This window comes from Antedon mediterranea, chromosome 7 (genome assembly GCF_964355755.1).
Source record: "Antedon mediterranea chromosome 7, ecAntMedi1.1, whole genome shotgun sequence".
In the NCBI taxonomy this organism is placed as follows: Eukaryota; Metazoa; Echinodermata; class Crinoidea; order Comatulida; family Antedonidae; genus Antedon; species Antedon mediterranea.
The window spans coordinates 21388862-21415230 of NC_092676.1; the positions used below are offsets into that span (position 1 = coordinate 21388862).

Consider the following 26369-nt stretch of genomic DNA (forward strand, 5'->3'; position numbering starts at 1 on the left):
TAGATCTACGTGATGAATGTACAGTTGAATTGGAACAACTAAATGGTGTACCTGTACATGTCATTGAACAACCAGAATGCGTCTATGAATTAGATCCTTCTCTACTCGCTAAGAAATACAATTACAATTTCACTCGCAAGGACGATGGTGATGCCGTCTACATGAGGGGGGGGGGGGGGATATCAGTATCACCGACCATGCGGATGGTACAGATATGCTGTTGCTGTTAAAGATGTCTACGGATATGATAACACTTGGCTTGGACCAGGCGGCATACGTACGGAAACTAGTCCTGATGAATGGCCGGTCTCGTACCACGGAACCAGCATAAGAAAAAAGGGTGAGGTTGTTGACAAACAATCCAACACAAATGAACCGGAGTATATTAACGGAGTTTACAGCAGTCCATCGTTGACCATGATAGAGGATATATATGCCGAGACTTTTAAGTATAAAGGAAAAAGTTACAAGATCGCTTTTCAGAATAGAATCAATCCAGACATTGATGGTGGTCACATGAAAATCATTCCAAAGGAGAAAACAAAACTTAAAAAAGCTGAATACTGGGTTTCACCAATGGAAGACCCAGCAGAGGAAATATATGATGTCAGACCATGGTATCATTATTAAGCTGGACAATTAAAAATCCTAAAGCCTGGTCTATTTTAGGGTCTAAAATCTTAGTTGACAAAATTCAACAACATAAGCGCAACGCAAGTGAGTTGACCAATGACGAGCAGAAATTCAGATGATTCACGTGTCGTGATTGGTCAAATTCATTATGTTGCGCTTATGTCCTAGTTGGAACCAATTGCTTTATACTAAGATGGATAACACAGTCTCACGATGAGTTTAATGCGTAGTCAACGCCCTATACAGCGCTTATTCTGGGTTATAGTGTTCATGTTTTCCTAACTGTAGGTTAGACGAATGAAACGTTACTAATAAACCATCTGGGACTTAATTATACTTTATTTCAGGCAAGTAGCGTAAATGTATTTTATGTAAGTTGCATGTACAGAGAAATAAAGATAAACTGAGTAATGTAGCATAATAAATATATTATTTCTATAATATTGCTAAAAATCAGATTTAAAAGTCCATAATATTTTATAATATTGCTTTAAATTAAATTAAACGTCCATGATTAATCTTAATGTTAACATTTACTTTTGTATTATTGCAAATGTAATAAAACAAAATGTTCTTAATGCTCTACAAAAATAGAGAGCAAATTACAATTATATCATAAATAAAATTTTCATTAAAAATATCAATGAATGAACTATGACGAAAGAAGTAAGTTTTTACTTTCCTTTACCAGAGTCGATCTTTTTCCATGAATACCGTATATAAGATTTGAAGTTTTACATTTATTGTTACGCAGTAGAATATATACAACTATCTGAATATATACAGTACAGTACATTATATACTTTGGTTATATGGAGTATTAATAATTGTTAATTCATTTAAGACATAATATAATTAATAATAAGTCTGAAAACAATTAATTGAATTATGTAGAATACAATACAAATGATGTAGCATAGTTCAGTAAGGAAGGCGAATAATTAATCAATATACACATAATAATAATTGTCAATACTTTTACTTGATCTAATATAAAAGTTATTCTCTAAAACTATAGTTTTCAAAGTTTCAAAAGAAAACTGGTTGTATCGGGTTATAAACATCCATCCCATAGTATTTTTTACAAAAACAAAAAGTGCATTTAAAAACACTCAAAGGATGGTAAAAAAAGTATCTAACTCCTAAACATTTTGGTAAATAATTATATATACTTTCAACTAATAAAAACCATCTGTATCGAGTCTTTATTCAGTAACAATATTCTTTTACATATAACTATTGAAGCAGTTTTGTTTGTTTTGGTCATAAATTCCTGCTTTACTTCAATTCTGTGCAGAGTAAAGTTGTGCAATTGTTTTCCATGTGTCAACAGCATGGCTTAAAGTTATGGTGTCTGATAAATTGTCTAGTTCAGTAATTTCAGCATTCTCGTTTTTAATTCCATAATATTCTTCCAGTGTGCAAGAAATTCTGAAAATATACATTTGTTTTTATATAAGATTTTAAGTCGGCATGAGTGAGTGAGTATGAGTAGGGAGTGAGTTTGAATAGTAAGTGAGTATGAATAGGAGCGAGTTTGAATAGTAAGTGAGTATGAATAGGAGCGAGTTTGAATAGTAAGTGAGTATGAATAGGAGCGAGTTTGAATAATAAGTGAGTTTGAATAGTAAGTGAGTATGAATAGGAGCGAGTTTGAATAGTAAGTGAGTTTGAATAGTAGTGAGTATGAATAGTAAGTGAGTATGAATAGTAAGTGAATATGAATAGGAGCGAGTTTGAATAGTAAGTGAGTTTGAATAGTAAGTGAGTATGAATAGTAAGTGAGTATGAATAGGAGCGAGTTTGAATAGTAAGTGAGTTTGAATAGTAAGTGAGTATGAATAGTAAGTGAGTATGAATAGGAGCGAGTTTGAATAGTAAGTGAGTTTGAATAGTAAGTGAGTATGAATAGTAAGTGAGTATGAATAGGAGCGAGTTTGAATAGTAAGTGAGTTTGAATAGTAAGTGAGTATGAATAGGAGCGAGTTTGAAAAGTAAGTGAGTTTGAATAGTAAGTGAGTATGAATAGTAGCGAGTTTGAATAGGAGCGCGTATGAGTAGTGAGTAGTGCAAATTTAGTGAATTGAAGAAGAAGAATAGGAATACAATAAATATAAATAGGGTACAATTTAAACTTACGGCCAAATTTTCCTGTCTTCATCCGATTGGTCACTAAGGTTCAAAACAATATATTCATAAAGTTCCCCACACAGTTGATCTAAATTACTGAACCTTAGCTGAGCTTTCAGATCATCTTTGCTCTTATCAGTCAATTGTTGTTGATAATCTTCTCCAACTCCATCAAATGGATCCTGAAAATCATCAAAATAATTATCTTTTTATATGTGACCGAGAAAGGAAAGTTTTTGTAATTTGTGAGCCATTAATCTAATAATCCTCTGTTTCAATTGTTATGTATTTGGTTAGCAATAGGCCTACATGTATGTTTTATGAACGTGTATGAAACAGAACTGAATTTTTAAACGGCTAAAAAAAATCGATATTTACCTGAAAGTTATTGGTAAGTCTCACAGCTTTATCCATTGCGAGTAGCTGCCAAAGGGCCAGGACATGTTTCAGACGACAATGACGTGAAGCCTAGTAAGAATAATACTTTGTCATAACTACTTTTTATTTTATGTACACAAAAAAACAATGTGCAGTTTCAAATTTTATTAATATTGAACGAAATAGTACACACCAAATATTTACAATATTAGGAATTATTTTATTTTTGCAAAATATGGCTACAGCTTTGTATACTGTACAAGATGTATTCATTCCTTGTCATTGTAAAATGTAGGGAATGTTTTTTTGTTTAAATTGATTGATCCTCAATAAACTATACTTGGATGTAGCCCTATATTTTCTGCTTAAAAGTTATTAAACAAATTAAGATTGGCAATTAAAAATCCTAAAACCTGGTCCTGGTCTATTTTAGGGTCTAAAATTTTAGTTCTCACTTGTACACAATTCAACAACATAGGCGCAACGCAAATGAGTTGACCAACCAAGACAAGACCAATATTATTCACCCAACTGTAGACCTAATATATATACTGTATATAGTACTGACATGACAAACAATGTATTAGGAATTAATTACCGTGGCACTTTTTAGCATTTTATTCTGTGACATAGCAAGTTTATCTCGCAAGTAGTTGTTGATCAACATGTTGCCTTCCGGTTTGTAGTTAGCGAGGAAACCAATAGCAATATCCAAAGATGCTAAACATCCACACAGATCTTGGTATGACTTCAGTTCAGCTATGATGTTGCATTGTAGAGCTTTTGACAATTCTTCCTGCAAATTAAAGAAAAGCTGTGTAATAATAATGTTGTGGGTTTTTTTTTGTTTAATTTTTTTATATATAAAATATTGTACATGATATATTGTAATGTGACACAAACAACAGTCTGTTGTGGTCTAAGCAACTACTCTCAGAAAGAAAATGTGTGGATTTTTCAATACTAAAGTTATCAATATTATAGACTATCTGAGATCAAAAGATTGTTTTTTGAAGTATTTCAGTAGTCTTAAAGACAACCCCAGCTAAAAAACATTATTTTATTAACTTAAATTTGTATCAACATTTGAAGAAGGGCATTAACTTGTCAAATTAAAAAAAAATTGATATTATATTTTTTACATTTTTAAGATCAAAACCTTTTTTGGAAAGGTTAATAAATGAATTGCTTGATAAAGTACTACTATATTTCTGTTTGGTAGAATAATATATAATATATTGTATTAGTGTTACAAACTTAAAAAGTGAATCTGAATAATAGCCATGAATCTTAAATTTTACCTGCGGAATATTATTTCGCAAATTCTCAAAGATAGCAGCATGTCGAACATCCTCACGGAACAAAAGATGGTCAAATTTGCAATTGATAAATGCACGTCCTCTGACGAATCTTTCAATTACTTGGAGCTCCAGACCAGCCAAGTTATATTCAACTCGGTTCTCTTCCATTGGTCGTACTATATACTGACACTGCGACAAAATTAATGGAAGCAAATCACGGTCTGGGTCATAGACGATCAGATGCGACTGTAATAAATCTGATTTCGTCTGCACTTTACTGAAAAAATAAAATAAAAAACACTTTTAAACTGTGAATATTAATTAGTCCTCAAAAAAGAATTTATGTAATTGTCATGTTGCATTGAACTGTGAACATCTCAAGCAAATTAAATCAAAACCAATTAAAACAGCTTTATTGTTTCACCCTAGCTATACTATAATTAAGAAATGCCAGGTGTTCCCATGAATTTTGGAGGTACTAGGACAATAACTGCAATTATATTAATATTAAAAATGTATCATGTCACTAATCTAAAAAGTAGTATAAAAAGAGATACCACCAATCATTATATTATATTGATGAGCTGCATCTTTTTGAAAATTACACCAATAAGTATCATTAAAATATTCAGGTCAACATAAAGCACAGAAAACGTATGTGTACACAGGAACATTTTCGCAAAATTAAGCATAAAAATTGAAAGAAATACTCAAAATAAATTGGTAAAACTAACCTTAGTTGCTCATTTCGGATGTTTTGAAATTTTCCAAGAAATTCATTTTGTGTATTTACAAGAAAATCTACAAGACCAGTGCTACAGAGCCCCGATCCCTGCATTGTTGGTAACAGTATCGCCATGTTGCTGTTGCACGTCAAGGTTTCCAAAAAGCATTCTTTTGAGACTGGTGCTTTGACTAAAATCATTAATCAAAATTGCAATAAATGTATTTTCTTTTAAATATCTAATTATTATTGAACAACTTAGCCAATTTCATAATAATGTCGTTTGTAGAAAATAGGAAGATTTCTATCTATCTACAGAAGGTGCTTTAATATAAAAAAATAACATTATTGTAGTAAAATCTGATCCCTCCTGAGCAATACTTTTTTAATTTTTTTTTTAAACAACATAATATATACAGTAAGAGAAAAAAAGTACATCTATTTAATATAAATTTAATGTAAAGAAAGAATACTTATTTCAGTTCTAAATGTATAAACATAATTTTACCTGTTGCTGCCACATCTTGTCTGAGAAAATTCCATGCATAAAAAAATGTGTCAATTAAACGTTTGAACTCTGAATGCTCTGAGACTGAAACGAACAATAATTATTATTATTATTTTATTTCTGCATCTTGGAATTGGCATCATTGTAATTATTATCAGGCCTGGACCATACCTACAAAACTTTATATAAAAGTGCTTTACCGTTTAGGTTTTAATGTAACAAAACAAAGATAGAAAATAATATAAATAAATAAAAGACTATTATTCCTTTTAAGACAAGTATAGCAATTTCACTGTCATATTAAGGTATAAAGAAATTGGTTTACAGTAACAAACAATACACAAAACACCTACCAACTGGTAGGTCAGAATCTCAAATCCCAAGTTAAAATACTAATAACTTATTCATCCATTATTTATTATTTATTCTTCCATCAGATTAAAAACCTAAAGAAAAACTATTTACCAACAAAGCTCTATTAAATATCAGTGAAAATAATTACCAGGGAGTTGGTCCAAAAACTTTGAGATGCTTAAGGTGATTGCTTCAGACAAATCTATATGTCGATTAAACTTGTTGATTAGTAGACGTTGTAATTGTACTATGTCAGGTAGATATCGCACAAATCTTAGATGCTTTTCCTGCAACAAAAAATGTTTTAATAAAGTATTTTATATAGTATATACAGAGCAAATCTGTATGCAGTAGCGAACTATTGATTAAAGTATACTTATTTCGCATTTTTAACTATTTCAAATGTTAATGTGAACAGAAATGTCTTGCTACTATAATTTTGATTAGTACTGTATTATGTATAATTAAATACTATTATTGCCAGTTTCTGAATTACGAATCACAGTCATACAGTAGTCTAACTAACTATCTAACCTTTTCCATAAAATTCTTAAGTACAAGCAAGGAATTATCATCTTGCTCATTTTCCAAAGCTTGATGGATGCTGTGTATTGTGATGCGACTACGATACTGCCAAACGTGAGATGTGTCAGCCAGATTACCAAGGTCTTCAGGCTCAATTGGTGCATTCAGCAAACACATCAGGGGGTCATTGCTAAGACGTTTGTCCTCGCTTAATGCCTTGTTTGATTTGTGGATCATTTTGTCCAGACCCTAGATAAACATTAAAAGTACGTTTCAGGAACACAGTTACATTTAATGAGTGGAAGGGATGCTGAGGTGTAAAAAAAATTGACTTGGTGAATGCTTTAATCATGCTTTAATTCAACCTCAACCCAGTTGAGTTAAATTCCTGGGGTCAAATTTTCAACAGCTTACAAAATCCTCTTTACTTTGTTTTAAGTAAATTATTTTTCTTAAGTCAGTTTTCAGAGTAATGATGTCCATAACATAAAAAGGACTGGTTTGATACTAAAAGATACAATTTTTCACCTTTTTAACTATGATTTAAGCAAAAAGATTGATAGTCTACCTGAAGGACAGGTTTTATGTAAGCTGCTGTAAAGTTTTCTTCCCAAGTCTTTCTACAATTCTTCGATGTTAGCAGTTGCTGAAAACCAGTTTGTAATTTTTCTATAGAACAAAATAATGAACTTGATTAATCAACAAAAATAAAAACAATTTTCGCTTTTGACAATAAAAAATTAAAATAAAGGCTTTTGGAAAGTTAGCAGATGAATTTAGGCATCACTGTTTGGATAGTGAATATTTTACCAAATCACTGATTTGTAGATCCTGCTGCTTATAATTTGTATGACTAATTGTTAACCTGTCTGGCAGTTGTCAAGCATACAGTTGTGACGCTGATGCCATCACACCCTGTGTGAGATGAGATGAGATTTTTATCTTAAATCTTTTAACTTCTTACAAGACCTTGACCCACACAAACAGTGTGACTTACCTGCAACTCTTCTTTGAAAAATATTGTCAATGACTTTATGCAGAATAAAGATACAGTCATCCCTGCTTTTTCCTGTTGTCACTGACAAGAGCCATATATCATTATGCAGATGTTTCCATAGAAATTCAAAGACATTTAGTGGTGTTGGTTTAATGATGGTGATAATTGGCTAAAAAAGAACACATTTTTTTTATTCAAAATTATAAAGTTTAAATATCTTTGATAAAAAACACTAACAGCTAAATTGATATATGTATAATACAACATTAAAACGCTACCTGAGGTCCATGTTGGCACTCTGTACCCAGTAGCATGCTGCCATGCAACAGGAATCGGACAATAGCAGTTGCTACACAGTTCATGGATCTTTCACAAACAATCTGGTTACCATGTGGCTGAGCTTCGCCTAGCACATGACCTGTTGATGTTGTATCGACCCTGTAAAAAATGTAAACATATCATTATACCTTCTTTAAGTACAATACATTTTTTTTGTGATATTGATCTGAGATATTTAAGGATCTGAGCCAACAGAGTAAATATTTGAGTATAATGCATAAATGAAATCTTTCTTAACAGTACACCAATTAAGAATTGACAAAGACATTTATTTTCAGTTGAAACAAGTTCTTAACAAAAATTCATCAATAGTAGATCTAGAGTAGTAGATCAATAAAGACTGGCTTTAAAAGTGTGCTGGCAAAAAAAATAAATATAAATTTTATTGTCCAGAAGATTGGCTGAAAAACAATCAATACTTATATATAATATTGCAACTGTTGAAACCTGAATTAATTTTATTAGTCATTTATTTTTTTATTCCCTTACCTTCACTTATATTTATAATACAATGAATAAACTAAAATGATTAAATTAACGAATGGCAGGTATTCAAATAATGAGATTTGTAAAATCAAAGTTACAACTTTACATTTTAGTAACTTCAATTGATGTGTTGTCTGAACGTAATCTATGTTGCTGCCCTCCAATTGGCAAGTTACATTCAAGACAATATCCAGTAAAAGTTGCTCTGCCACACTGAAAATACAATAGGAAATTCTTTAATAGTGATAATACAAAAATATTATCAATTAAGATGTAGGCTTAAGTCCAAAAAGGTAAGGAGTACATTGTTACCACTATTACTATATAAAGTAAAAATGAAAAACATATACAGTAGGCCTACCTTGAACACAGAGACACATAAACACATAATTATTATGTTTTAGTGAGGTCTATGTTTTTAATATGTATAGTAAGAAAACCCTGGGGCATTTGGTCTTTGTTTTAAAGTTCAGTTTAAAATTTAATTAAAAGCATAAGCAAATCAGGGCCAGTATACTTACATCTCCAATAACGTAAGGGTGACCATTTGGACATTCTACAGTAAAAACAAATAGAGTATTATTAAAAAACACTGATCAAAAGTTTAGTTGCTAGCTGCTTGACTCCTGGACAACCGTAGTGGCAAGGATCTCTATCTACTGTAGATAATTGGTGCCTAATAAAATTGCAAAAGACGAGAGTGACAAGGGTGTATAAAACTGTAGGATCTCATACAAATATGAAGTAAAATTAAAGTGACCTTTAAGTTGACTTACGATTCCATGTCATGTTACGCTCAGTATTTGATCGACGGAGTGCCTTCACAGCTTCCATTGTATTATCTTGTGGCATTGCTGGTAAAAATGAATTCTAAAATGGAGAAATAACGCAAGTTTTGCATGGTATGTTTCAAAAGTTTAAAAAAAAGAATGGCTGAATTTATAATCCTGTTACTTGTTGGTGTCCTACTGTACGAAGAAGACTGGCTGTCATGAATTGGCTGTCATCCTCGTGCATCTATATATAAATTTACGTAAGGGCAAAATTCGATAAATCTCGGTTTATTTCTAGAATTTTTACTCGATGGTATATAAAGTTGGTTCATACTTTCGGTACTGATTTTAACCATCTGATGTAACCCTGTTTACTAATTAAATTGAGTTAGGTAATTAGTTATTGACGATTAAAACGAATTTAGGTTTAACGATTTGCCCCAAATAGGGGTGTTTTCCAATCGTGGTATACACTGTCTAATGAATGTCCATAGAAAAATACCCGCACACAATAATACGAGTATGCTTCGCATTTTCCTATCTCCTCCTACGATAATTGTTTTTAATAGCTGAAAACCGGTTGAACAGCTCGAGTATAGCATCATAATGTTGAAGACAGGCCGATTTTCTTTAAAAAATACTATTTTGATAGATTTAATATACATTTTATACAACTGCTTTGATCTGCGATAAATGGAACATTCCAATCTCTGTTCCACAAGTGTCTATTCCCTCAGGCGTCGTAAAGACAAGTACTGTACAGTCATAACAGAAATTCGATCCATTTTATCCAATCTGTGCTGCAGAGGTTGGATATAGGTAATTGTTTTAACGGATAATGAGCTAGCCTTTCCAGTCGCCGTCTATTATGTACAATCATCTTTATTATTGCAGTTAAACCACCACCCACACCACCACCCTCCCCCCCCCCCCCCCTCAATGGCATGAGTAGCGTTGTAAAGCCAGTAGAGGACAGGCCTACAGTACAAAGGATCACATGCCCTAAACGCAGAACAACTTTGGTGGTTAGGAACCAACTTAAGTATGAATTGGCTCTAAGAAACAATTGAAAACCATTAGACCTACTAATTAAGTTGAGTTAGATAATTATTCATTGACGATCAAAGCGAATTTACGATTTTCCCCGAATAGAGGTGTTTACTTTATTACTGACAGTTCCTTCTGAACGTTTATATTAATTAATAATGTAATTACTGTACAAAAAAATATAAACGTCGTATTAGTGATGTATCGTTACATGTACTGTACTATTTCAATCGACTGTACGGTGACAGTTTCAACAAAGTATTAAATAGCAATGTTTTACTGTGTTTAGTCATGGAGGTATAAATACCTCCATGGTTTAGTGGTATATTATTTGTAAAACATGAAAACAATTAATATTTCGTTACTAAATGGATAAAGAATATATTTAAAAATTGTTTGTCTTTGCACCCATCCTCTTCCCCATCACTCAACCCTCATGTTGCATACAAAACACAAATTCAGTTTGTTTCAAAACAATTCGTTCCTGTAAACGACATGTAATAGTGTCCTTTATGTACATTTGAAGTCGCCAATTTTTTAACTCTGAAATTACTATGTATTCGAGAACCATCTGTGGGCACGACCATCTAGTTTCTCATAATTCTCTGTCCATTCATTTATTTTGTTTATAGTCATTGCTATAATCAATGTGGTAATTTGTAAAATCCTTGTATTCCACATTTTCCAATTGATTACTCAGAATTTAATCTGGATAACATCAAATTCATTAAGGTACTTGCTACTTATTGTAAGTGTCAAATTATATAATATTTTTCGTTTACTTCAACCATAGAGATGTTTCAACATTTGCCTCCATTTAATAGGAGGCATTCTAGGCATATGTATGGCATCCTCTGACTTTTGCATTTGCTTTGTTGCAGTTTAGGCTTAAGATTGTAGGGCTGATTATCAATAATCTAATTACTGTAGTTATTATTTGAGTTTAAAAGTATCTTACCTGCATGTTAGAAGGATTTCTCATCAATGTAGCAAGGCATTGTGTCAATGATTTTCGATCAACTACATTTAGAACAATTTGAAGGTGATTCACAGCTCCCTGAATACCGTAGTCTTGATGACTCAAACCAGGCATGACTCTAAGAACATGCTGCACATTCTGTGCTCTGTTCATCAACAATGTGTCTGCTAGATCCTTTACAAACAAAATTTACATTTTGATTTTGTTACTTATGTATTTTTTTTTTCATTGACATTGAGAATTTTGTACTGACAATAATAATCACATTTTTACTTACCTTACTTTTGAGGAATGCAAAATTCTGAAAGACCTTTCCAAGCTTTTTTTTAACCTAAATAAAAAATCATAGAGAAGCTATGATTGACTGATTGCGCAATTTGTATTTTTGGTAATTCAAATAAACTTTTCCAAAAAATACAAACTATTTAATTAAAAATTAATTCAATTAATTAACATTACATTAACTTACCTCTGAAGAGATCATTTTAATGCCTACTTGTGTTGTTGCGTTCATTGTTATCTCTCTGAATACGGAAAGGAGCAAGCAAACTTCTTTTTGCTTTTCTTGTCCTTTTACACTCTACAGTACATAAACAAAAATGGTAGAATTTTAAATATAAACTGCATATAAGTATGACTCACCAGTTATAGTTTATTTTCATATATAAGTGTACTGTGGAACCAAAATGTATAACATTGAGCTCGTTTGAATCTTTACAAATGTGAAAATGAAAGTATTCTACTCTAGAAATAATTATTATCAACATACCAGAATCACTTTTGACATTTTCTTATATTTTTTATCCACTATGCATTCGCCTACTGCTTCCCGAATGGTCTTATACATATCTCCAAGAATGACAAAACAATCTGGAACACTTTGCTCCTATTTGTGGTAAAAACAAAATTAAAATAAAATTATACATTCACCATTTAGAATCTTACAGTTAAAAATATTAATTAGTTGTCTGTGTCCATCCATTAATTGAGAGGTCTTTGTTTTTGTAAATGTGTTTCCACTATCAATTATAGTTTTGACTATTCCATGGTTGAATAGGCACATATCCATAGATCTGAAGGACTGTAGCAAATATTACCACATTTGTATACACTTTACTTATTCTTAAACAGATGACATTTAGAACAATGCAAGTGTGTACCATAAGAGTATACATAATGTATTGTTAGGAGGCTTTATTACCCACTGTAAAGAGAGATTATCTGTAAAATAACAACTAAACAAAAATGCAGACCTGAACCTTCAACTCATCTGGCAAGATCCAGTTCAACTGTCCATCTCCTCTGAATTGGTTGACAGCATCTCTACCATATGCCTTATACATGTATCTTATTAGGTACAGCTGAGCTTGCTTGTTCCTCCTACAAAACCCACAAGCTTCTCTAAGCAGCATGCTTAGCTAAAAAATAATTTGTCATAAATAGTCAATACATATGAAAAAGTTATAAAGTTTTTAGCTGGTTCACATCTGAGTAAGTGCCAATGACACATCTTGTTGACATGCTAACCAAACAATTATTTATTGACAAACAGTTAATGCTCTATTTGATAAGCAATATAAATAAAACTAATAATCAAATAAAAACTTACAAGACGCTTCACGTTTATTGAATGTTGGTGTTGCTGTGTCACATCAATGAGAATAGTAAATGCATACCGTATCTGCGATACAGCCTCAAGTAACTTTACACTTAATGAATCTTCTAACACGTGTTGCCTGGTAAAGAAAGTTACAGCACTCTGCAGTTTCCTATGAGCATGCTCTATGAGCTCACATGTTTTATTATCTGCAGAGTCTTGAGAGACACGTGAATAGTATGTGTCCTAAAAGAAATCGGATTAGGAAAGATGTGTTTAATATTTTATTTATCCAGTCCAAAGTTTATTATCTAGTGATGACCTTCTTTGACTGGGTGTTTGTTTATATTCACCTAAACTTCACTTGCCTAGCAGTTATACTCTAGAAGACTACTGAAGTACACTACAACAACGGAAATGTCAATTTATTTTTATGTACCAAAAATCATAATGCTTTACTAATGTTAATATTACCACAGAATAAAAGTTCATTTCATGCAATAGTCACCTATACATGATATAAGGGTACACTAGTTGTTCAGATGGTAGACTTAAAATTCAATCAAATAGGGGTAAATTTATACTCTAAACAAAAACTTAAAATAAGAATGAAGAACATGTATTAAACTTAATGACATAGAGTAAAAAAGATTCTTTTAAATTGTAGTTTTGTGATGATTACATATACCAAAGAATATATATAACAAGAATGAGTATTCCGCGATTTTTGCATGAGAAATTTGTAACAGAGAGCTCCAGAGAGTGATGCCCGCCCTCATAAGGGCGGATGTATACATACTAAATAAGACTTGATTTAATAGATATTATACATGTCACATTAAATAGAATTATGATAATATATTTCGCAATTGTAAACTATTTTATAATACATATTTATTAACAAACTAGTGTACATTCACTTTTACAGACAATTATTTACTAACATGCTAAATTAGTTCACAAAAAAGGCCTAACACAGCAACACCAAAATCAACAAATCGTTACTCAGCACGGCCTATTCTTTACCATTGCCGCGTACTACTCTACGCCCGGTAAATTAAGTATTGTTTTTATGATATAAATTAGTATAAAATACATGTTATTTATAGGATAAAATGTTAAATGTCATTAACATTTATTTGTTTTACCAGAAACAAGTTAAATATAGGAATATTATTAAACTATCCTTCGTGAAAACGCGTAAACAGCAACACGCCCGGTCACGCTATCGTAGCGCCCGGTTGATAAAGCGAACTGTTTATACGGCAGTTTTTACTAAATAAATTGCATAAAACGAACGATTAAATATCCAAATAGCATAACATGATGTTGGCATGTAGTTGATAACATTTTTTATCATGAAAATACTACCGGTGGTCTAGCCTTTGATTATTGAAACCGTCACAAAAAGTTGTATACATCCCAGATACATCCACACTTATGGCGGCGCCCTACCACATGGACAATATTACTGTTACAGGGAAAATCGCGGATTACTCATTCTTGTGATATATATTCTTTGCATATACACACCTCTAAACAGTCTATAAACAATTTGCAGATATCACCAGCATTAGACTCTTTCATAAAAGAATTGCAATTCCTTAAATATCTGTCTACATGTTCTTTGACTTGTTCAAGACTGAAAATAAAAAAAAAAAGTGTTGAATGAAATTACAAAGAAAAAAATATCATAAACACATCTATCACTTTTAATTCTTAATCACGGTCATCATCATTACTGCTATCATAAAAATATTTACCATATAATAAAAGATAAAATAACTCACTTTGACTGAAGCAAGAGCTGAAGAAAAAATGATCTGACAACAGGATTTGGATCGATGCAGTCCTCTGGAAATGGTGACACATTCTTCGTGGCTGGTTGGTTCTGTTTCTTTGATTCTATTGTCACATATCCTAGCAACCTTTTGACAACCTCTCCACTAGGTGGAGTACCATTAGCAAAGCAAAGCTGTGAGATGACTTCCATGAAGAACGAGTTACAGCATTGCCTAAATGCATTATGCTTAGCAATTGTCTCACTAAAATGTAGTTTAGGAACACATGACAAAATGTGGTTTAATACATACAAACATAATTTTAACACAAAACACTTTCATTAAGGTTATGTTGACATGACACTCAACTCATCAAATAAATTCAACTGAAAGAAACTTGTTGCTAAAGAGCATTCATTGAATTTAACTAGCTATGGTTACCAATACCATTCATGTGACACTATTCGAAGTTGAAAGAAGAACTAGGGTATGCACTGCGAGAGCTTCTGTAAACATTGAACTGATCGCAATTAGTTGCAATTACCAATACTACATGATTGAAGTTTAGTTTGAAGCAACTGTCAGTTGCTTGGAGTGCTCATGTCAACCAGTTGAGTAGCGTGTCAACCTAAGCCCACACAGTTAGATTGGATTGATTCTGTAGATAGGATTGATGTGTGAAAATGACTTTGACTCCTAAACACAAAGACAAATTATGGAGACTGTTTTCAGCATAAGTAAAACTGAGATTGTTCTTTACACACAAAATCACTAGGAAATTCTGATCTGCACGATGCACATTTTTTCGCTTTTTCGGTATTAAAATATTTTTCAATACATCCCTTACAAAACACATGATGTTTTGGCTTACACGGAAGCAGTACAGGATCTGCAATACTCTCTTCACAAATTCCACATTTGTGGATTCCACTTCTGCAACCGCAAAGAATATTTAATTTAAATCGTGTAACTAAAACTAGTTAACCGTTTTATTGTTCAAAGGAAATAAATTGTGGTTATATTTACATTAATTTATATTGTGGGGCACTGTGGCGAAGTGGTTAGAGCATTGGGCTCGCAAAAAACCTAGAGGTTGTGTTTTCAAGCAAATAGTTTAGTCTCTCCAATGTTTCAAATTTACCTTACTTCTTACTACTGTACCTTATGTATATATACACTTAAATGGGTTTGTTGTCTGTATGTGTTACAAGGAAGTCGAGGTAATTTATTCACAAACTATAGTTATATAGAGTCCAAATGTACATGAAATTAAATGTAAATTAAAGCCCTAAAATAAAATTACTCATGAAAACTTACTTATAGTAAACTTTACCAGCGTTCATGTTCATGTCATTCAAGATCTTAACCACAATGTTTACAGACTTAGCTTTCTTTAAATTTGCTGATTTTCCTAGTCCCTAGAAGAAAAACCCATACAGTACTTTTTAAAATTTATACTATATGTTTTTGTATATATTATTTTTTCTTGAGTTTGCAATGCAATGTTCTTGTTTACAGTAAATAAACAGTGAATTGCTTTACTCTAATTCTAGAAAAATATATACAAACCAGCCACATGGCCTTGCATTTTGGTGAGATCAATTTGGCAAACTCATCATTCGTCAAAGAGACATGCTCAAAGAAAAGCTTCATTACTGTGATCCTTGACCATAAATATCTGAAAAAATGCAGAAATGTTCTTTATAAACAAATTTTTTCTGTAACAAAGAATAGGCCTACTGAAATAAGATCATTTTAGTGTAGGGTTTCATTTCATCATTGCGTCTCCTTACATCTTCTAGCATAAATTTTATATAAATGATGTTTTGCTTTGTACTGAAAACCAATGTACCTGCATTCATCTAGAATCACTTTGTTTCTTGCTCCATAAATGTCTTTATCTTTTCTGAACAAGTCCATCACTCTCTGAACAAGTGGAAACAATTTACTAATTTCCTTCAGCCATTTTCTTTGTCCTGCTTGTGTACGGAAATCATGATTGATACTGTCCAATACATATTTCAGACTTGTTACATCAAGGGTCTACAACACAAATACATATATGTGAATGTATGTCACTATAGAGTTCCTCCTAAAACTGTTTTATAGTAGGAAACAATGTGTACATCACTCTGTACAATTAGTGCCATTTCTGGCATATTTGTTTGTATAAAATGTAATAGTCAATTCTTAGTGTGCATAGTCTCAGACCAATCAATCAATATATCCACTTTCCCAAATCCATAAAATGTCACTAATTAGACTTACTGCAGTAATTACAGTAGAATAATTCTTACCATTTCTCCTTCATTTTGTATCTCTTCTTCTAGTGTTGGCAACACACCTGGGTATAATTCAATGATCTGTGAAAAGTGTCTAAATCTTGCTTGCAACTTGATAAAGGCCAAATGCACGGAAGCAACCAAATCAACACTTTTAACTTGACCTCCAAGTTTGTGTACAGTTGACAAAGATGAGTTACTTAACTGTTGGCAGAGAAGCTGTTAATGAAGAAAGAAAAAAGTTTAGCTATATTTTACTTTAATAACATCGATTCATCACAATTTTTAAATACACAGACACAAAACTGGCAGTACAACCAGATTAACCCCTCTAGTTCTGGATAAAAAATAATATGGAATAAAACAATATAATTTTTTGTCACCAAAAACTTTTGACAAAAGTACAATTTTGGATTATAATAGAAGGGCATACACTACACTAAGGAAAGCTGTAAATTGTGGTTCTTCCCAAGACTCCTAGAATGTTTACACATACCATTTTTTCCGAATCATGAGTTGTCTTGCAAGTCATGCTGACAAAGTCTGAGATGTAACGTTGAATAACCTCTTCACTTCTACAAGTAATCATGGCAGTCTGAATGATTTTTCCAATCTCAGATTGCTGCGTGTTTCGCAAGAAATGCTGCTCTGATGATATATCTGCTCCAACTATCAATACAAAATGTATTCTACGTCAAAGAAATTCTTTTATATCTACAGTACCTATTATACTGTCTTGGTGGTTTAAACAAATAAGGGAAAAAATCATAGACTTGATTTAAAAACTGACCTTTTGCTTCCAATGAAAATTTCCAAATGTCATCAAATTTTCTCTTCACAATCCAAGAAAATGGAAATCTGGCTGTGAATGATTTACCGCCAAATCCTTTTTCTAAGACCGGTACTTCTGATCGCTGAACTCTTTTAGCAGGAGAAAGGAACATTTCATAGTTCATGTTTATTAAATCTTTGGATGAGAATATGCTGAGCCAAAGTTGGTGAACCCAAAGATTGTCAGCTTTGTCAGTCATCAGAAGGTGAAGATTGTTGCTGATGTCACAGGCAGCAATTACTTCAGCCAGAAATAGGGCTACAGTTGCTGTTAAATGCTGCCAACATGCTTGCCTATATTAAAAGAAAAAAATGCATTAACTATATTACAATGGTACAAGTTGGTAGGTCAACGGTGAAATCTTATCCATAATGTACTCGCAGTTCTTAGGATGTACAAATGTAAACAGAAGAATTAGGTTGAATTGTGTTTGCATCACTGGCATGTGAGAATTTGTTGATGATTTGAAAAACACTACACACTTTTCTAAAAAGTACATAAATACGTTACTATTTTGTAAAAACCAGTTGACTTCAGTGTTAACAGCACTGACGTTTGAATTGAAGCCTGGTATGTATAAAAAAACAATCACCTAAATGTCCCATTCTCTTGAACCTGCTTGATGTCTAGACCTTTTCTGCTTAACCAATCTGAGGGATGTGGTTCTCTTCCTTCCTTTTCTTTCATGAGACGAACGATGAGACATTTTAATGAATTTAAAAATTCTGAATTCAAATAATTAAAAGAATTAGAATATGAAAAATAAAGAAAAATATTCATTTATGCAGAGTAAAGCAAAACGACATTTATCAGCAATGATTTGATATCTGGGGGCCAGCCTGAAGCACCAATCGAAACCAGATGGGTTCTCAAAAAATCACTATATCCTAAACTTTCTTAGAGAGCTAAGGTCTTAAAGTAGTTGTCAATAAAAACAAAATACTATGTATAAATAGTTTACCATGATGAACACAATCCCCTTCTATCAGATGTACCAGAAGATGGACTCTCTCAGTTGATCGATGTCTTTGATCAGAAGGGTCAATAATTCTTGCCATAGCTGGATGGATACAGTCAACAAGAACAGCTGTACAACTGACAAGGGAAACATCCTCATATAGATTGCTCTCTAGATCCATAATTTTGATATCTTTAGAAACTTCCATTGCATCATTAGATCCTTCCTCAATCCCTTGTTCAATTCTCTCTCCTTCCATCTCTTCAAGTTCAAATTAACAAGTTATTTATTACATTAAAATGAGGAAACAATAACAACAATTAACAATTGTTAATTGTTGTTTACTTGCAGTACTGTTAGTAATTAGATAGAAGGAAATTATTGACTTATACCATTTCTAATAAAGGTAATATTGGACTCCCTTTCGAGAAAATGTATAGATTTAGAATATAAAATTACCTTCAAGTTCTTGTTCCATCTGATGGGTGATAATTATGTTCTGCTGTACTTTGGGAACAGTAAATAGTAATTCACTTATTGGTCGGCCTAAAAGTTTGGAGACATCTGGACAATTTTCTTTCGGACGTTGAAGATCGTCGATGTGAGCAGAAGACCATAGTCCACCTATGATATAAACATATTCATATCAACTCTGCATGCCTGTATTTTCATATTATACTATATTAATTTAGACATTCCAATATTACTTTTCTTGGAACAAATACTGGTAAAAAAAAAACTATAACAACATTTTATGTAAAAACAATCTTGTTCAATATATTTATTAGCATTTCATTAGGATGGTTAATTCATCTTTTCAACTGGTGTTTATTGAACAAATATTTTTAATAAATACCTTGGAATCTATCAAAGCATTTCTTAACACGAGGAAGTTGGATAATAAAGACTACATGAGCTCTGCCCACTTCTTCAACATGTTGTCTTTCTTTCATGGCAGACAATACATTCTTTCGTTCATCTTGCACTTGATAAGAAGCACAGGGGATCAGATTTGTGGTGTCACTACTTGCGTCGCATTGTATCAATAATAATCTGTCATTTGCAGAAACTACACCAAAGAATTTTCTACAAGAAATATTAGACTTTATAGTAATTATTTAGTGCAAATGGACAGTTTACATAATATGCTCACCTCCACTTCAGGTATGTTCAAATCAGTTTTGTGTGGAAAATCAGTAAGTTAAGAACTTAAATTAAGAACAAAAACTCACTGAAGTCTAATGGAAAACTGTTGCTCATATTGAAACTCCTGTAGGGAAACCAAACTGATGTCAGAAACATCTAGCTGTGTTGATTCTGCAAGAGCTTTTGAATCTTTTACAGTCAGCAGTCGTGAATATGTGGTAACCTAGAAATAACAAAAAATTATACCCTTGATTTGAATATTTTTCTGTTTTACAAGAATTATCCCAAAGAAAATAAAAATTCTTATGATCTGGACTGCCATAGATAAACAAAGTTGAAGTTCAGCAATTTAACAAAGAACTACATCTTACCTGAGCTAAGATTCCATCATTTATGCCAGGATTATTATTAAATTTATCAGTAAGATATTCTGCTAGGCATGTATGTTTCTGAACATTGAAATATGTATGCTGCAATGTTGTTCTCTCTTCTTCAGTAATATTTGTTTCTGCTAATCTGGTAACAGATTCTGGGGTAGCACGCATCAACAGTTGGTTTTTAACATCTTCAAAGATCTTTAGAAACAGAAAACTCAAATTTGAAATCATTTTGACTTTACTGTAAATTGTACATTACTGTTATAGTTTGACTTTCATTGTTTAATAATAACTTTTTCTTTATAAAGTGCAATGCAAAAAGATTGAGAAGCTGTTTGAAGATAGAAGGTAAATATCATAATTGTTTGTGTTCTTGCATTCTATTTGTGTAATAAACATAAATAAATATATTATTTCCTTCACCAATTACAAGATGGATTAGCTATATCATGCTCATAAACTAAGTCTCATTTTAGGCTAAGGAAGTGGAATAGAAAGAGTCCTGGCACTATAGGCCATGATCTTGGGATTGGAAGAAAAACATGTTAATCAACAAGCTACAACTCCATCACATTGGTAATAACACCAACAAGAGTAAGTAATAATGAAAGAAACAATATAAAAATCATGACTACTGGGAGGATAACGTAATTTTAAATACCTCTTCAGTGGTTTTAAATGATGCCCATGTTTGATAAACAAGTGTAGCAACTGTATCACCATGATAACCAACAAATGCATCACTTTTCTTAAAAGTATCTTTTGATGACCTAAATGAAGTGAACAAACATTAAATTGATTTGATTTTACTGTATATCTTTTCAGGCCTTGTACTTGAGGTGTGGGATTGCAATCACTTACTTAACACAGTCCCTCTGAGGTGTGCAATTTACAGCACACTAAACATTTACTTCTACACATTAAGATACAAACACATCTAACATTTTAAAAAAAACAACATATGCCTTTTTAGTATTTAGTGTTATCTAAAAATATGTAATGACTGTCACAACATTTATAGATTAACTCTAAAAAAGAGAAACAAGCTTTTATGTTATGATAATAGTTATAATAATATTTTCAACTCAAGACAGCCAAACAATGTTTATTGTGCTATCTTTCTGCTGTCTTTATAAAATGTCTGCCTTTTCCATGAAATGTTACTGTATAACATAGCCCGACATTTTTTACATCTTCAAAGAATTCAGAAACATTGTTAACCAATTGGTTACATGCTCTTTTTTCTATAAAAGTTAAATTGCGGTCTATTAGAGTTCCATCAGCTTTTTAAACTTTCAAACGCAAACAAATACAGCAGTTAAACATCTGATATAACCCGAATGAGAAGCGCTTGATTTAAACTTTACATACTGAAACATATCTGAATATTGGAGTTAACGACACAGATATAAGAGAGTTTACCTGATCAGATAAACAATAAAGTTGGTAGTAAGTAAGACATGATTGGGATCAGACTAAGTGTGCAAACTGAATTATGTGTAACTCTAGAGTGTGTAAATACAGCTTTACATTATTAAAGGTTTGGTAACCACTATGGCTTACTTTATACGATAAAATTGTTTGCTAGTAATAAAACAGTCAATCCAATCTTCAAGTCTTTTCACAAGTTGCAGCTGCTCTTCACTCAACATTGTTGACATCGCCAAAAAGTGCTTCTCAAGACGATTGATGAGAGGGATTGGAAATTGCGTACGTACAACCTCTTTGTCAGCTACCACTATCAACCTGTAAAAAGTTTTAAGAACATGTTTAGTACGAAGAAATTACATTATAAATCATACCAAAATCCCATGGTCATATGTTCATAGAGCTTGAGAAATGATAAAGCACCACATGCACGCACCTCTTTCCTCCATCCCCACCTAACACACATACATGTCAAATTACTACTTTACTGTAAAGTGAGCAATGAAAATCCAGTAGAGATGTTTACTTTTAAATTTACATAATTCAATATTTAATTTTTACCTGAATGAATTGTGAACACGACATTTAACACGGTGCGTACCGAGTCCAAGATCTACATATCGCTGTCCGCCAAAGTAAACGTAGTATTGATTGAGGGCATCATACAAACTCTCATACAGGTTATCAAGATTCAAAAGGACAACTGTCTTTCCTGCTTCCATATAAAGTTTAATACGGTTGATGTTTCTACACACCTATTAGAATTATTACATATTTTAATCTATGCAATATATTTACTGTTAAAAATGTTCTGTGTCACTATTTTAAATAATTATACAACAAAAAAAACAATGGTCAAGTACAGTAATGAATTTGACAAGACTCGGTAAAGAGGATTAATGATAGTACTGAACAGAATTCTTCCATGAGAAAATTCCATGCTGTAGTGTAGAGATTTATAATCTGCTACATCTACTGTACTTGTGTCAAGGAGATTTGTAAGTACAAAGAACTTGAGTTTTAGCAGCATTTTGTCCCAACATTGTGCTTAATCCATCAATGGCATTTAACCTACAGTTACACATCAATTCATAAACCCTCGGGCAGCAAAAGAAAATTAAAAAATACCTGTGTGTATTCTTGATCAAACGGAAAACTGCTTCCATAGAGAATTACTGCATCTTTATTCAGGTGTTGTAATATTGGAAGAGCTGCAAACTTCTCAGTTAAAACCAGAAGGTATCTGCTGTCTCTATAATAAATAATGTTCACAATTTACAAAACCTAGTTACTTTTTTATTCTCAGGTTCTTTTTTTTTTTACACTAATATTTATTTCTGTTCTGTGTATTAATATTTGATTTATTGTTTTAGGTGTTCTTGTATATGACAATTGTAATGTACTGTGAAGTCAATAAATGAAAGAACAACTTACCCTTCAGACGTGCCATGTCCCACCTTTTTTATTCCTCCAGCCTGTGTCTGGCCTTGAGCTGCTAAGCTTGCCTTAATAAGGCCAGATGGTGTACAAGCTGGATCAGTATCGTGCTAGAAAAAAAAAATATATACAGATTATGTTTATCATATCTAACATGTTTATAAATTGTAAAATTATGTAGTTGTACAGTAGTCCTGACCTTTAGAGTAAATTGTTGTATGATTAAATATTGTTACGAGTTTTAGGTAGCGACACTGTTTTTACCATGGCCGAGCCAGAAGTTTAATTATAAATATATATATATATATATTTTTAAATATTCATGAGTCAAAATTGGTCAAAAAATGTTACACTGACAGAGAAACATAAGCTACTTGTACACTATTATGAAAAACAGATTTTGGGCTAAAATAATGTATAATCATCACAAACCTTCTCCTTTTTTATGTATCCGTCAAGTTTCTTCACAAATATCTTTATATAATCTTCTGTTCCATCCATTCCACCAAAGTTACGCCTGATTGCGTGCTCAATTTGAGCCCAAGTTGGTTGTGCTCCTGAATTCTCAGAAAATTGATTCACCATCTTGATTAAACTGTAACAATAGAAATATTAATAATCAATAAACAAATATTTTACTGTGATAAGTACAGAGACAAAACAATGGATGAATACATTATTTTAGGGTTTTTCAATGCCAAAATTTAAAAGCAACTGTTTATATATATATATTTATATATACAGTATATGTGTACACTGATCTGATTCCTGTTCAAATACAAAATGTTTCTCTTCGGAGAAATCGATTTGTGAAATAAGATGATTATACTATTTTAAATACCACGAAAGCCCCAGGTCATATGGCAGGATGTCTGCATAAAAAGTAGAAGATTCCATGTTTGAATTTTGGTTGGGCAAACTACAAATGTGTGCATAAATTCCTATACATGTATGCTATATTATGTAATCATAATAATAAAAGTTCAGTTTCTAATGTAATATAATAAATTACCATTCCCTAACATATAGAGTAACATAGTATCTACATGAAAATTCTAGAATAAGAGTATGTTTAGATTTAAGAAACCATGTATAATTAATATAAAAGAACAATCAGGAACATTCCAGAAGTATGCTATTAATTAGAAACTGTAATCCAATAGAATAAGAAGTATAAAGAATGATCTAGAAGGATAGGAACATCTTGTATATAAAGGGATGTAAAAGTTATTGTGAAGCTGTTGTTTAAAGTGTTTACTGGATTGTTGAAAGTTGAAGTTGATTGAAATTAAGCCTTGTTTTTTAGTTATTTTACAACTTTGTGGACTTTGTGTGTATACTTTTATGTCACAAGGGAGTTCCTAAAGTATTCTCAACCGCTCGGAAACGTACGTAAAAGGAGTTTGTGACAATGTATGCTATATATGTAATCATAATAATACAAGTTAAGTTTCTAATGTAAACATAGATCAAAATGTATAAATAATGTTTTTATCAACCAATGCATCATATTCAATGATATTTGTTGAAGTAGCTTACATCGATTTAAGGTCTATATAAGCAGATTACTTTACCTATAGAAATCTCTAAGTCCAAAGAAATCATGTTCTTGTTGTTGGTAGATCTCTAAATATCCTTCAGCAAGTGGCCTTAGGATGTGACTGACATTATATGATGCACATATGCCCCTATGAAATAATTAAATTAAATTAATTACAAAATGGTTGAAAAGGGGCATTGCAGAAAAAAGTCCCATTGACCAAGAATGCAAGCAGAATAAGTTCGAGGATTGAGTGTCCACCCAGGAAATAAAATGCAACTTCCTTGTCTAATCATGTGCTACAAATACAAGATTCCATCCACAAACTCTTGATATTCACATCATGGAAGTTAGTTAAGAAACACAACACTTACTTAGCACTTGCTATGAGTTCATCTTCATCTGGAACTCCTCTAGAAACCAATATGCCTCTATTCATCTTAGCAGGATCAAGTGCCCAATTAGAGATTCCTATAAATGCAACTTTTTTATCGGGTAGTGGATTGTCTTCTTCTTCAGAACCATACTCTAGTAATGGATGCAGTGTCTAAAGAAGAGCAATTAAAAAAAAAGAAAGTATATGGATTCTTGTAAACGACTTCTGTAACCTTTCATTGACACAATATTTTGATGTAAATGTTAAATGAGGTCGGACAACTTGAAACAGGCGTGACTGACATGGATTTGAGGAAATACCCCTACTACTGCCCACAAATCATTTACGTATTCAGTCAGTATTTAAAGGCTTCTTTATCAATCTTTTGTACTAGTTTAATCCATATGTTAAATAAGCATCCTAAGCTTTTAATAACTACCACAGGTTACATGAAATGACACAAATAAAAAATTATACTATAAAAAAGACTGTAAACAATATATACCTTCAATGGCATCCTTGGAGAGTCTTCAGCAAGTCCAACTTCATCAAGAACAACAACAGAGACAAATTTGTTCAGGTCTTTTTTTCTTTGAAGTAGGCTACATTGACTAAAAGTTCCCACAATTCCATCTGGTGTCGACAATGGACTGCACTGATATGATATCATGTGTACCTGATATAAATTCAAAGTTGTAAAGGGTTGACGTGAGAAAACAAAAAATGATTGTTTTGTTATGTTAGAGCATATTGCTTGCTTCTGGCAAGATTGTGTTTGATATGCCCATATTACTATTAATACAATTTTAACCCTTAAACCACCAAATTTTTAAAGGGAATATTTGGTTCATGTTGTAATGGTTTCATTGATTGGGAATTTGTAGTAGAGATTAATACATGTGTACGTATAGACACAAATCATACCTGTTTGAGTTCCTTAAAAAACTTAGATGATGATGAATCACCCTGCATGGCTTCAGCCACAATTGTCTTGGCCAAAGATTTGGAACTTCCAGGTTTACCGACCAAAAATAAAGGAATTCTCAACTCGATGCAGATAATCATCATGAAGATGTTTTCCTTCAGTGCCTTATTGCGAGCAATATTTGGACCCAAGCGTATTTCATCTAAAAATATGTCTTGACAGCTGTCAAAGAAAAAAAAACGCAATTTGGATAGGTGCTTTTTATGCTTGAGACAATATTATACTGTAGTATGTTTATTCAAATAAAATTACATTATTTCAGTAAGTTGCCCCACTTCCTATTACAGTAGAAGATTTTAATCTAACTGTATATTTCTAATTAAAAAGTAGTAATGAGGCAGGTTGGGCGTTCCATAAAAAAAAACAAAAGTGGTAGAAGCATGTGTGCTGTAAAGGTAGCAGGGAGTTTTTGTCGGGAAAAACTTAAAATTAAAAGCATTATTTACACTTTGAGAG

The 26369-nt window shown here is 32.1% G+C and overlaps 1 protein-coding gene across 1 annotated transcript in view; it reads right to left on the minus strand.

The window, feature by feature from the left end:
• Positions 1 to 1017: 1017 nt before the first annotated feature.
• LOC140055498 (E3 ubiquitin-protein ligase rnf213-alpha-like) overlaps positions 1018 to 26369 on the minus strand; it is a 44848-nt gene continuing 19496 nt past the window's right edge. The window contains exons 32-76 of the mRNA XM_072100841.1: positions 25853 to 26075; positions 25434 to 25604; positions 24927 to 25099; positions 24587 to 24700; positions 23445 to 23607; positions 23010 to 23122; positions 22704 to 22827; positions 22137 to 22330; positions 21711 to 21893; positions 20809 to 20917; positions 20142 to 20345; positions 19857 to 19993; positions 19481 to 19710; positions 19084 to 19248; positions 18628 to 18885; positions 18259 to 18391; positions 17625 to 17959; positions 17331 to 17503; positions 16850 to 17053; positions 16405 to 16595; positions 16122 to 16230; positions 15870 to 15970; positions 14562 to 14816; positions 14305 to 14413; positions 12784 to 13017; positions 12428 to 12592; positions 11944 to 12060; positions 11644 to 11754; positions 11452 to 11505; positions 11154 to 11348; positions 9152 to 9245; positions 8897 to 8931; positions 8482 to 8588; positions 7829 to 7988; positions 7551 to 7719; positions 7122 to 7222; positions 6563 to 6802; positions 6177 to 6315; positions 5675 to 5758; positions 5177 to 5357; positions 4443 to 4719; positions 3740 to 3937; positions 3142 to 3231; positions 2773 to 2945; positions 1018 to 2064 (exon numbers count right to left, since the gene is read on the minus strand). Coding sequence (XP_071956942.1) covers positions 1917 to 2064; positions 2773 to 2945; positions 3142 to 3231; positions 3740 to 3937; positions 4443 to 4719; positions 5177 to 5357; positions 5675 to 5758; positions 6177 to 6315; positions 6563 to 6802; positions 7122 to 7222; positions 7551 to 7719; positions 7829 to 7988; positions 8482 to 8588; positions 8897 to 8931; positions 9152 to 9245; positions 11154 to 11348; positions 11452 to 11505; positions 11644 to 11754; positions 11944 to 12060; positions 12428 to 12592; positions 12784 to 13017; positions 14305 to 14413; positions 14562 to 14816; positions 15870 to 15970; positions 16122 to 16230; positions 16405 to 16595; positions 16850 to 17053; positions 17331 to 17503; positions 17625 to 17959; positions 18259 to 18391; positions 18628 to 18885; positions 19084 to 19248; positions 19481 to 19710; positions 19857 to 19993; positions 20142 to 20345; positions 20809 to 20917; positions 21711 to 21893; positions 22137 to 22330; positions 22704 to 22827; positions 23010 to 23122; positions 23445 to 23607; positions 24587 to 24700; positions 24927 to 25099; positions 25434 to 25604; positions 25853 to 26075 — 7243 coding nt within the window. The 3' untranslated portion in view covers positions 1018 to 1916. The remainder of the gene's footprint in view (positions 2065 to 2772; positions 2946 to 3141; positions 3232 to 3739; positions 3938 to 4442; positions 4720 to 5176; positions 5358 to 5674; positions 5759 to 6176; positions 6316 to 6562; positions 6803 to 7121; positions 7223 to 7550; positions 7720 to 7828; positions 7989 to 8481; positions 8589 to 8896; positions 8932 to 9151; positions 9246 to 11153; positions 11349 to 11451; positions 11506 to 11643; positions 11755 to 11943; positions 12061 to 12427; positions 12593 to 12783; positions 13018 to 14304; positions 14414 to 14561; positions 14817 to 15869; positions 15971 to 16121; positions 16231 to 16404; positions 16596 to 16849; positions 17054 to 17330; positions 17504 to 17624; positions 17960 to 18258; positions 18392 to 18627; positions 18886 to 19083; positions 19249 to 19480; positions 19711 to 19856; positions 19994 to 20141; positions 20346 to 20808; positions 20918 to 21710; positions 21894 to 22136; positions 22331 to 22703; positions 22828 to 23009; positions 23123 to 23444; positions 23608 to 24586; positions 24701 to 24926; positions 25100 to 25433; positions 25605 to 25852; positions 26076 to 26369) is intronic.